Source organism: Sus scrofa, chromosome 2 (assembly GCF_000003025.6).
Source record: "Sus scrofa isolate TJ Tabasco breed Duroc chromosome 2, Sscrofa11.1, whole genome shotgun sequence".
NCBI lineage: Eukaryota > Metazoa > Chordata > Mammalia > Artiodactyla > Suidae > Sus > Sus scrofa.
Genome location: NC_010444.4, coordinates 14,016,156 through 14,029,652, shown reverse-complemented (window position 1 = coordinate 14,029,652; position 13,497 = coordinate 14,016,156). Strand labels below are relative to the sequence as shown.

Below are 13,497 nucleotides of genomic sequence, written 5' to 3'. Positions count from 1 at the left end.
CTAATCCAATCTGACTGGTACCTTTATAAAAACACAAAAAGTGGGAATTTGGACACAAAGAGATATGAGGGGTGCTTGGGCACAGGAAAATAGACCATGTGAGGAGAAAGCAAGAAGGTGGCCATGTGCAAGCAGAGGAAAGAGGCATCAGAACAAATCAACCTTGCTAGCTCCTTGGTCTTGCCTTTTAGCTCTAGAACTGTGAAAAATAAATTTCTATTGTTTACAACATCCAGAATCTGGCATTTTGTTATGGCAGCCCTAGGAAACCAACATACTTGTTAATCAATACTAGGACTTTTTTATGTTGATAAACCTCTTGTTTTATATGTAAAAAGACTACTTAAATTAGGAGATGGAATATATCATAATAAGGCATTCTTTAATTTTTCATTAATTCATATATATAACTGAACAAAGAAATACAAACACCCACATGATCTTAATTGTTATCAATTACTGTTTACCTCGTAGAGATTTCCACTCTGAATCCTCTTTTGGACACAAAGCTTTTTGAAGTGTCTCTGTCTCTCTACTTATCTATTTCTATCTACGTCTCCATTTCTGTCTGTTTCACGCAGCAACTCTTCTTCTTTTGACCTTGATTTTTTTTTTAACTATTGGGAAATTATTTATTGGAAGCTTGCAGTGACTCTAAATAAAAGTATTTGTTCTTTCATATACATATATGCTTTATTTAACAATACATATATTGTCAAGGAAATCTCTCTATCACAGCAAGCACAAATATGAAAATCAGAAAGAAAAAATAAATTTATTTTGAAGGGCATTTTATGGTAGATATTTTATTTATGACCTGCTAACTAACGCACTGTCCTAACAAATGAGTAAGTACCCCTGGAGTTATCAATTCTGAGTTTGCATTCTTGTTTTCTCACCTATGAATTACCTGATTTGAAGCAAGTCATTTCATCCATCTAATCATGACAAATAATCCATAATGAATATTATTATTTTATATTATAGATTATAGTACTATACTTATAGGCAACTTATGAACTGTGAAGTGTAATAAAAAAAAAAAGAGAAAAAAAACCTCTTACAACCTTCTCAGAATCTCAGCAGTGCTACTGACTCTGTTCTGAGTTAGCATGCATGGCAGTTTTTCCAATTGACCCAGACTCATTTATTTTAAACACATATTTAAAGATATTAATGCAAAATTAAAAAGACAAATGTAATATGCAATTTGTACATTATTCAATGACTTCATCTTTTGCTCATTTTATTTATTTCAGAGATTTACAAGCTGTTATCTGTTATCCGTGACATTGAATTTAATTTTTTAAAAAATAATAATAGGAGTTCCCATTGTGGCTCAGCAGAAATGAATCTGACTAGCATCCATGAGGATGCAGGTTCGATCCCTGGCCTTGCTCAATGGGTTAAGGATCCGGCACTGCCATGAGCTGTGGTGTAGGTCACAGATGCAGCTCAGATCCTGTATTGCTGTGGCTATGGTGTTGGCCAGCAACTATAGCTCTGATTCAACCCTTAGCCTTGGAATCCCCATGTGCCATGGATGTGGCCCTAAAAAAAGAGACAAAAAATAAAAATTAAAAATTAAAAAAAGAATACTTTTTTTTTTTTTTTTTTACCAAAATCTTTGTTTAAGATACTTTGCTCTATCTATCATTTTCCTCAGGGCATCTTTAATATCTTTATTTCTTAAGCTATAGATCAAGGGGTTCAACATGGGAATTACCACTGTGTAGAACACTGACACCACTTTATCCCTTTCCAGGGTATAGCTAGTACTTGGTCGGGAGTAAATAAAGAGAATTGAACCATAGTACAAGGTTACAGCTGTCAGGTGAGAGCCACAAGTGGAAAATGCCTTGAGGCGACCTTGGGTAGAGCGAATCTTCAAGATGGCAGCAATGATGAAGAGATAGGAAGCAAGAATAAGCACCGTTGGAGTGATGACATTGGAGGCAAGTATGAAATAGAGCACAGCCTGGTAACTTTCCTTCACATCACAAGCCAACTTGACCAGGGGTGGCAGATCACAGAAGAAATCATCAATGATGTTCTTCCCACAAAAGCTCAAGGTAAATGTTTCACTGGTGATGATGGTTGAGTTCACAAAGCCACCAAAGTATGAAGCTGCAACAAGACTGGCACATAGCCTTGGAGACATCGCCTGGGAATAAAGCAAGGGGTTGGAGATGGCCACATAGCGGTCATAAGCCATGGCGGCCAAAAGGTAACATTCACTATAGGCCAGGCCAGCTGAGAAGAAGAACTGAGCTAGGCAGCCAGCAAAAGAGATGCTTTTGTCATCAGAGATACAGGTCATCAGGATTTGGGGGGCATAGACAGAAGCATACCAGAGATCCAGGAATGACAGATTCCCAATGAAGAAATACATGGGTGTGTGGAGCTGAGAATCAGCACAGATAAGAGAAATCAGGGTGATGTTTCCCAACAGACTGATGACGTAAATGCTGAGGAAGATATAAAAGAGAACGCTCTGTAACCACGGGTCTGTCGTGAACCCTAAAAGTATAAACTCCTTCACTGTTGTGAAATTTTTCTCATCCATTGATTTTAGGTTTCTTTGGTTCCTCTCTGTGAAAAGATTAATCAGTAGGTCATGATTTAAGACATTAGTAGATCAGTGTCCCCATCATTTGCCATTTGACATCATTGAAATAATCCAATGGATGCCTATGCATTGTTCATTTTAAGAAATGCTTATGCTGAACTGGGTACAATTCCTGTTGGAAAACTGGGAACTTATTCTATGGTGCCTTAAAAGATCAGCTATTATGTATATAACATAACATGTGTCACCTTATATGTTTAATCTAATTGTCCTCCTTTTGAGAAATTATGATTTGTTCATCTTCTCTTCTGTTTGTACTTAAGGTGATTGGGGACCATGTGGGAGAAAGGAGAAAGGGAGTTTGTTTTCTCTTTAAGTCCTTGAATCCTTTGGCTTTACTTGAGAAATACATGAAGAAATATACTTTTATTATCCTAACCGTATTTTGAGATATCCTTGGAAGTGCATTTGCACTAATTTCCTCAAAGGCAATAATTATATTTTATTCAACATTTTATCCACAAAACCAAGAACATAGCTGTACATAAAATTTTAAAAAAAAGTGTAACTCAAATAATAGGTTTACTTAGATCATAGGAATTTGAGACCACAGCTATCTGTATGACACTCAAATGTATGCTGAAAGGAAGAGAAAATATTTATCAATGGATGATGTGGATAATTGTGTTCAAAATGTAGTTGAATTCCCCACAGACTCAAGAGTTTAAAAAATAAAAAATTAACCCGAACCGGCCAAACCGAATGGTTTGGGAGAATAAGGTATACAGAATATGGCCCATAAAGATATCCAAGTTATTTTTTTTAATTGAAATGTAGTTGACTTACAATATTACATTAATTTCAGGATAAGTATTCAGCATTTTTACAGATTATACTCCATTAAAAGTTATTACAAGACACTTACTATAATTCTCTGAGCTATACAATAGATCTTTGTCACATATCTATTTTAAACATAGCAGTTTGTATCTCTTAATCCCGCACCCCTAAATTGCCCTTCCCCCTTCCTTTTCCCCATTGGTCACCACTAGTTTGTTTTCTGTATCTATGAGTATATTTCTGTTTTGCATATACATTCATTCATATTGTTTTTTAAATTCTGCATTTGAGGGGTATCATACAGTACTGGTCTTTGTCTAGCTTACTTCACTAAGCATAATATTGTCTGTGTCATGTTGCAAATGGCAAAAGCTCATTCTTTTCTATGGCTAATATTCATTGCATATATGTTTTATATACATACATATGTGTACATGTACATACACACATTAAATATACACACATATATACCACATCTTTATCCCTTCATCTGTTAATGGGCACTTGGATTGCTTGCCTATCTTGGATGCTGTGAACATTGGGGTGCTTGTATCTTTTCAAATTAGTGTTTTCCTAATTCCTGGAAACTTGGGATGCTACTTTATGGGAGAAGAGTTATTAAGTTAAAAACATAAGACATTTGAGAAAGGAAGAGTATCAGGGTAAGCCCTAAATACAATCACAAATATCCTTATAAGAAGGAACTAGAAGGAATCTTGACTATAGATACCCGGGAAGGAGGCACCAGCCATCGAAGCAGAGGCTAGAGAGATGCAACCCCAGGGGATGCTGGTAACCCCATTAGATTCTCCACTGGGTAGAGTGTGACCTGCTCACATCGTGATTTTAGCCCAGGGGTCTTGAGTTCTGACCTGCAGAACTGAGAAAGTTAATAAATTTGTGATGCTTTAAGCCACAAGGTTTATGATAATTTCTTAACACATGAAGTGATGGAATCCAATCTCTAACAGTCTTCTTTCCTTCAGACACAGAAGCAGGAGACTGATCTATTCCCAACGACGGCAGAAGCACCACTTCCACTCATTTATGTTACAACCCACAGGGACTGTACTGCAACACAGCATGATCAAAAAAGGGCTAAGTTAGGATTGTCTGTCAGGGTCCCAAACAGGCGAAGATATAACATTTATGCTATTAGATCTGAGGCTTTCAAAATCTCATATGCTTGAATAAAAATAGAAGGTTTTTTGTTTAGGTGATGGACTTAAAATTAAGATAGAAAAATAAAGAATTGGTCTTTTGGAACTGTGTATTTTCAATGGATGGAATCCATAGTTTTAAACTGTAAAATAAATATGAATGCTGCATTTATTATCAAAGTAGAAAGTACTGATAATAAGCAAAGGAGGATTGGAATAAGTAACATTTCAATTCCCTTAGAATATCAAGACTGTCATGGGCTAGTCATTTGTAACAAAGCATATTCCTGGAAGCAGCTTAAGATCAGCAATGGGGTCCTACTGCACAGCACAGGGAACTATATCCAATCTCTTGGGATAGAACATAATGGAAAACTGTATGAGAAAAAAATGTAAATATGTGCATGTCTGGGTCACTATGCTGTACAGCAGAAATTATCACATCACTGTAAATCGACTATACTTTAATAAATTTTTTTTAATTTTTAAAAAGATCAAGAATCAACAGATCTGAGTTCTGATCTGAGTTGACTGCTGCCAATTTTAAATGAAAAGCTCTAAAACATTATTTTCTCATCTGCCTTTCTTAGTTCAATGAGACTATGAGATCACAAATGTGATTACACACTGAAAACTAGAAGTGAAAACTATGTATTGCATTTCCTATAACTTCATGATTTCTTCATCTCTGTCCTTCAGTTATATTTGCTTTACCTTCCAAGGATTTCTAGTCACATCTTTAACGTATGGCTTTTGTGCAAGCTGCGAAATTGTAGAGCTTATTTGTAGAATTACAATTGGGAATGTAAACTTCAAAAGATATTTCTTCCCTAATCTCTTATTTTCCTCTATAATCACTGAAACATAAACTAGACATATGTATGGATGTCTACATATATGACATATACATCAATGCTTTTACAAATAAAAAAGGGTTGAATGAGGGAGGGAGTGGGAGGGATCGGGAGCTTGGGGTTATCAGATACAACTTAGAATAGATTTACAAGGAGATCCTGCTGAGTAGCATTGAGAACTATGTCTAGATACTCATATTGCAATAGAACAAAGGGTGGGGGAAAAAATGTATACATGTAAGAATAACTTGATCCCCATGCTGTACAGCAGGAAAAAAAAAGGTTGAAGGTGTCAGCGTGAGACATAGGGTACAGATAAATAGCATAAGTTAAGAAAACGGAAAAAGAAAAACAAGCCCTGGGCATAGTATGGAGGTAAAGATAAAAGCCTGCTGAATACCAACAGGTTCTACTTTCTGCTCTGTGCAGACCATAAATTTGACTTGAAAGTTTCTAGCAGCCCGTATATATAATTAGTAGCATTCAAAAGACAAGTGAATCAATCAAAAAATTGGGCACAACATTACCATTCTTGATATTAACTTTGAAATAATTTCTCTCAAGTGTCCCTGCAAAGAGAATGAGCAAAATATAATGCATAATATACTATGTTGAATAGAAGTCCTACATGTGTGTGCGCGCGCGCACACACACACACACACACACACACACACGAGCTTTTCTGAGCTGCTTTTACTTGCCATTCATTCATAGACTTAAAGCTGGATGAATGCCTTGTTAGATTCGAGGGACACTCAGAAATCTTCTCCCCACAATATTTCCCTTCCTTTTTTCTCAAATATCTCCCACTGTCAGGTGAACCTTTTAAGAGGTAGATGGTTCTGGGAGTGGGCATCCAAAAGGAGCTGATCTCTTAGTGATTTATCAGTCCTCTCCAGGCTCAATGCACCTGCCGTCTCTGTCATTCAGTTTGATACTTTAATCAGGCACTTCTTGAGTTAATATAATGATTATCATAGTACTGTGTGATTACAAAGACCTATCTATATTTATATATAAAATCTATCTATATGTTTTATATATAAATCTTAGATATTAAAAAGTGAAATATATACAGGACTATAATACAGATAAATACATATGGAAATATATAGATATAATAGATATAGATACGCATATAGACATTGAAGGATAGATAGATAGATAGATAGACTCACACTTCTTCTTTTAAAGAGCTCCTAGCACATGAACTTCCTAATATTGAAAAAGAAACATTTCAAAGCCATGAAAACATTGATCCATATTAATGTCTTTACTCTAACCAACTCTAAGGACAGATAAACTTGCTGCAAGATAAAAGGAGAAGCAGCAGAGTTACACACAACTACAGAGGGTTTATAAGAATGAAAGCATGCAGTAAGGACACATCTAATTAGCTACTGAAATGAAAAGGAGAGTAAGAATTGACAAAAAGACATTTGGAGACATTTCAGCTTCATCAAATATAATTATAGGAAAGAAAACCTTATTGTATTTCATGAATTAGAATTATGTTATGATTTGTTTATATTATATTGGTTTTGGTTTTGACCATATGATGATTTCCCGACCTTTCTTACCTGGTTAATTTGACATAATACTTACTTTGTGAACATAAACAGCTACTTCATTTCAATTTCAACTCAAGTCCAGATTTTCTCACATTACTTTAGAATAAAGAGGGCCTTCTATTCACTTCATAGGAATCCTCTTTCCAAACATAACAATATTGAGAGAAAATATAAGTCTAAGCATCCCTTTGGGATAGGCTGCTAAAAGCAAAGAAGACCTGCATGTGCTATTCTGGTGCCAAGTGATCGATTACAAGGCTCAGTTATGTTTCTGAAAAGAAGTAGGGAGAGATCATTCATCATGAATATAATTGGTCCAATTAATCTGTAAAGCCCTTAGGCATTGTGAGTTTCACTCATGCATTTGTGATTAAAGGAGAATTCGGCAGAAAGGAATAGCCAACAGAATAGTCAGCACACAATAGAATTATTGACACTCCATAACGATAAAGAAAATAATAATGATAAAGATCATACAACATCTCTCTTTGCTTCCAGGTCCAAGACAGAGAGTTACATCCAAGCAGAACTCAGATGGAGAGTTCAAAGACAGTGCTGGGAGGGCACATGTATACACTTTTGAGGAGTGGCCGGACAGTACTGGGCGGCCATGTGTATACACTTGAGGAGCAGCAGGACTGGGGACCTTTTCAGGGTGGTACAGCAAGGAAGTTGAATAAAGACAGGTAAACCATGATATAAGAGCCCCAGAAGTCCACAATCAATAGAGTTGAGATGCAAGACCAGGCTTTCCATACTGTCAAGGAAGGAGTCTAAACTTTGGGGAGACAGGAATGCTGGTGCAAACTGTTCAACCATCAGCTAAAACTGGTTCTCAAATCCTTTGATCTCAATAACCCTTTATACTCTTAAAACTTATTGGAGACTTCAAAGAGATTTTGTTTATGTGGGTTATATCCATCAATACTTACCATTTCTGATGTAAAAAATAGGAAATGTTTTCATTACTTAAAATAAATAATAAATCATAACGTGTCCACACAAAAATAGATTAATAAATACATATAACTATTTTCCATACCCCAAAATACAAAGGGAGCAGATTTTTAAGTTTTAGAAATTTTTTGTAAATGCTTGGCTTTAATAAGACAGCTGAATTCTTACATGAGTTCTGAGTTCAGTGTATGGTTAGCCCTTGAACAACACAGGGATTAGAGATACCAGCGTTCCATGGGTCAAAAATCCACGTCTAATTTATAGTCAGCCCTCTGTATATGTGGTTCCTTTGTATCTACTGTTTCCCATCTTTGAAGGATCACATTGTGGTATTTACTCCTGGAACACAAGTTCTATATTTAGGTAAAGATACATAGTGAATACATATAAGTGAATTCATGCAATTCAAACATCTGCTATTCAAGGGTTAAATGTATTGAGATATGTTGCTTCGGCCAAACCATATGAAAAAAAAATTCAGTCTTAAACGCATATGCACTTTGAAAAGATGAGAATATTGTCATCATCTTTGGATAATTGTAATGCTATTCTCTGATAGTATAACAAAACACAAGTAGCATTTTTAATTTCGGTGTGAAATATAAAGCCTATATCTGTAATATCTGGGTCTATTATCAAAGTGTTGAGGTTATGGACCCCATGAAAGTGTCGCAAAACCCTGAAAGTTTCTTACACTGCGCTCTGAGGATCTAAACATATCCCTTGAAAGAGCCCAGAGGACATTCCTTGCACAAAGGAAATGCATTAGTGAACAGAGCCTCAAAAATCTCTGTGACTGTCCTCAGTGGGCTGGAGATGACAGAAAGAAATGTTGCCACAAAATTCGATATCATTTTTAATTTACTTTATTTAATTAGAGTATAATCGATTGGCAGTGCTGTATAAATTTCTGCTATGCAGCGTAGTGAACAGGTACACATATATACATATATATATATATACACACACACACACATATATATATACATTCTTTTTCTCAAAGAGAAAGACAAATAGCATGTAATATCACTAATATGTGGAATCTAAAATATGGCACAAATGAACCTATCTACAAAACCGAAACAGACTGAAAGACATAGAGAACAGACTTAGGGTTGCCAAGGGGGTGGGGGGGAGAAGTGGGATAGATGATTTAAAATTAGGTTTCTTGATTTGAAAAAGAATAATGGAATCCTGGAGAGTTGCAGCTAAGAGAAAGCATGTCATCATCAGAGATAAATGGATGTGATCACTAGAAGAGCCACAGGAATATTTGCAGTTGCAGTCACCGAGGAAAAGGAATGACTAGGCATCAATTGTGCTGCATCACAGAGCTAGGGACATGCAGAAATAGACATGATTCAAATCCAGGTCTTCTCACTCCAAAACATCTTCTCCCAACAACTGTAATAGCCTCCATATCTATCAGGCACATATATGTATTAAGGATTATGGCCATCACTGGGAAGAAATAATAAAAAGAGGATCTTTCCTCAAGAAAAGAATAACATAATGGGAGAAATAAGCATCTGAAATCAAATAAGTGCAATAAAATGTGTAAGAGATATAGATTTCTGTAAAAAGTAGAGCAAAAGGAAAAATAAATGAGCATTTGATATATTAAGGGAAATAAGGAAATTGTATAATAGTCCGACAAAGTTTGTCCAATGGAAGAGATACTCATTTCTACTGAAATTAATATAAATATAGAAATCAATAATAAAGTAAAAATTTATCAGTCATTAAGCTATGGCTTCTCAACTCAGACCCCACTCTTCTTTCTGCTTTGGGTGCTTTGGCTGAGACAGCGCAAACCACATTTCTTCCTTGCCAACTTCTACCTACAAAGGGAGAAGGAAGCTGGTGAGCTGGAAGAGGGTCAAAGACTTGCTCCTTTCTGCTGTTACCGTCTATGCCCATTACCGTCACCCTATAAATGCTTCTTCACCTAAATATAGAAATTGCATTCCAATAGTTTAACATTTGATTCCACCTTGCAGTTTTCCAACATTGGTTGAGCCAGCCTTATGACAGCACCTCCAAGACACAAGCCTCAAATATTTGGGGTCTCTAGACCATGTGGCAGGTGGAGAGGGGAGGTCCTCTGAACTTTGCTGAAGACAAATACTTTCTCTGAGGTCTGAGTTTCAGCTTTTCAGGATCTAAAATTTCTAAATTTTAATAAATTCAACCTTTTCCCATTTTCGCTCCAGCCCTCAGTGTTAAAACTGATTCCTTAAATTGTTACTTCTTTTACTCTCAAGCTTTTTCTTTTGGTCTTTTCAATTCTTCAACAATCAGTTAGCAATTCTCATATTCATATTTTCTCTATAAAAATAATTGCCTGGGTTTCTGTCTCCTGGCCAGAATATAACTGATACAAAAAAACAAAAACAAACAACAACAACAACAACAAAAACACATGAATGAATGAATTATAATAGTCTTTCTCCTCAAAAAGCGGAAACGAATCCAACCAGTAACCATTCAGTTGCAGGTTTGATGCCTGGCCTTGCTCAGCATCTAGCAAAAGGAAAAATAAATGAGCATTTGATATATTAAGGGAAATAAGGAAATTGTATAATAGTCCGACAAAGTTTGTCCAATGGAAGAGATATTCATTTCTACTGAAATTAATATAAATATAGAAATCAATAAGTCACAGACTGGCTGGGATCTGGCTTTGCTGTGGCTGGGCTGTGGCACAGGCCAGTGGCTACAGCTCCGATTCGATCCCTAGCCTGAGAACTTCCATATGCTGCAAGGGCAGCCCTAAAAAAAACCAAAAATAAAATGTTTACTTTTCTATATAATTATTTATGTCCATATGTGTACAATCAAAAAATATATTCCAATTTCAGCATAGCATGGAAAGACACTTTTCTTGGAGAATTTCTGCCACCTTGTGGTGTATCAAAATAATACCACTTTTAGAGCCTTTGTAAGTGGACTCAAAAAAAACACCTTCTATTAGCCAGGCTCTCCTGCTCTAAACACTTATGGAATCCTTACCCTTCCAAGAGTCTATGACCAATAACCCCAATTTTGTAGTATATTGTGCTAAACAATTGACATATATCGGCAGTTAGACATTTCCCTGTCTGCTGGAGGCTTGCCAGATATGCATGTATACAGGCCATTGTGAATCAAAGAAACTAGATGGTGCTTGAAGAATGACACTAATCTAGGCTTGCAAAATATGTAAGACTTTCCCAGACCTCTGAGGGAAAGGGATTGAGACGGCAAATGTACATTGTATGAGTGGCTGCTTGAAAGCAAGTTGCCAAATACTCCAGATGTTGTTGATGGAAAGCCACTGACATTCTTGTTCCCATGACCAGAACCCTAAGGGAGTTGGAGAAAAGGGCGTAATAGCCTTAAGCATAAACAATATAATCTTTCTCTGGAGGGTTAATCATTTATAGCATCTATGAATACAAAGGGTCTGTGTCTTGCATATCTGTAGCCCTGATCAGTAACACTGTAAATGACACATGTGATTCCGTACCTACAAGGAGGTAGAAAATAGCAAATAAAAATCATGACTTGGCTCAGAGGGTTGCCATTGCCTCTTGAAGGCGGTAGCCCCCTGATCCCCACTCTATTTCTTTGTCTCTTCTTTCTTAAATCTGTGGCACTGCTGACTTTGGGACCTGGGTTGACGAGCAGGTCTCGTCATCTGCCTCTTGCCTAAATTACAAACTCTCAAGAACAGGGTCCGTATTTATTTTTTCCGACCCGTGTATCATATCCCAACCCCAGCACAGCCCCCTTAGAGCACCAAGCACAGGAGCACTTGAGAAATGTATATTGAATCAGTTAATTAATTTACTGAAATATATTCACCTCAGAGTTATTTTTTAAATTTAAAAAAGCAGTGCACGTACGTGTATATAGTATCTTCCCATTTGCTTGGGTGTGCAAATATATATATATTCTCATAATTGGATAAAAATCCTCCAGAACGAAACCCAGGAACTGTTCATAATGATCCATGTTAGAGAGGGAGCTGGAGGTCTGGACTGTGATGTCCGTGATGGTCATTACCTATTGTGTATCATTTGCATCCTTATTGGAATATTTGCAATGAACACATATTATTGCCTAATATAAATGCATAAACAAAACAGTAAATAGCATTATGTCATTCTTTTTATGGCTGAGTAGTATTCCATTGTGTATATATACCACATCTTCCGAATCCAATCATCTGTTGATGGACATTTGGGTTGTTTCCATGTCCTGGCTATTGTGAATAGTGCTGCAATGAACATGCAGGTGCATGTGTCTCTTTTAAGTAGAGTTTTGTCCGGATATATGCCCAAGAGTGGGATTGTGGGGTCATATGGAAGTTCTATGTATAGATTTCTAAAGTATCTCCAAACTGTTCTCCATAGCGGCTGTACCAGTTTGCAGCAACATGGATGGAACTAGAGAATCTCATCCTGAGTGAAATGAGCCAGAAAGACAAAGACAAATACCATATGATATCACTTATAACTGGAATCTAATATCCAGCACAAATGAACATCTCCTCAGAAAAGAAAATCATGGACTTGGAGAAAAGACTTGTGGCTGCCCAATGGGAGAGGGAGGGAGTGGGAGGGATCGGGAGCTTGGGGTTTTCAGATACAACTTAGAATAGATTTACAAGGAGATCCTGCTGAGTAGCATTGAGAACTTTGTCTAGATACTCATGTTGCAACAGAACAAAGAGTGGGGAAAAAATGTAAATGTAATGTATACATGTAAGGATAACTTGATCCCCTTGTTGTACAGTGGGAAAATAAAATAAAATTTAAAAATATATATATATTATAAAATTAAAAAAAAAGAAAAAACAGTAAATAGCATGGCTATTGCCAAATGCAAATTACTTGTATGTTTCATGATATAAAGGGGAGGGAATTCCACATTTTTTTACATTTTAGTTTTTAATTGTGCCTATTTAAGGCATGTAACATGATGTTTTGATTACAGTGAAATGATGACTACTACCAAGCTAATTAGCATATCCGTCTCTTCCCATCATTAGCATTTTGTGGTGAGGTCACGTGAGATCTACTCTCTTAGCAAGTTTCCAGTATAATGCAAAGTAATTATTAACTATAGTCACCATGCTGTACATCAGATTTCTTGAACCTACTCACCCTACATAATTGAAACTTTGAAACTTTTGACCAACGTCACCCTATTTCTCACATTTTCCTGCCGCTAATAACCACTGTTCTACCCTCCACTTCTATGAATTGACTATTTTTAGATTTCACATGTAAGTGAGATCATGCAATATTTGCCTTTCTATGTCTGGCTTATTTCACTTAGGATAATATCCTCCAGATTCATCCATGTTGTTGCAAAAACAGGATCTCCTTCATTTTTAAAGTAAATTACAGGTATATAGATACATCACAATTTCTTCATCCATTCATCCATCAGTGAATATTTAGATTACTCAAGGTACTGACTGCATTTTCTTTGGATATATACACAGAAGTGGGATTGTTGGATCATATGGTAGTTCTATTTTTAAAGGAACAGCCAAA

At 36.2% G+C, this 13,497-nt stretch overlaps 1 protein-coding gene across 1 annotated transcript; it reads right to left on the bottom strand.

Annotated features, from left to right (window-relative positions):
* LOC110259551 (olfactory receptor 1013-like) lies at positions 1,616-2,566 on the bottom strand. The gene has a single exon (XM_021085044.1). It carries the CDS (start codon positions 2,564-2,566, stop codon positions 1,616-1,618), a length of 951 nt encoding a protein of 316 aa, XP_020940703.1.

Coding starts and splice junctions, on each gene's coding strand:
- LOC110259551 (XM_021085044.1), bottom strand. CDS start 2,566: ATGGATGAGAAAAATTTCACAACAGTGAAGGAGTTTATACTTTTAGGG.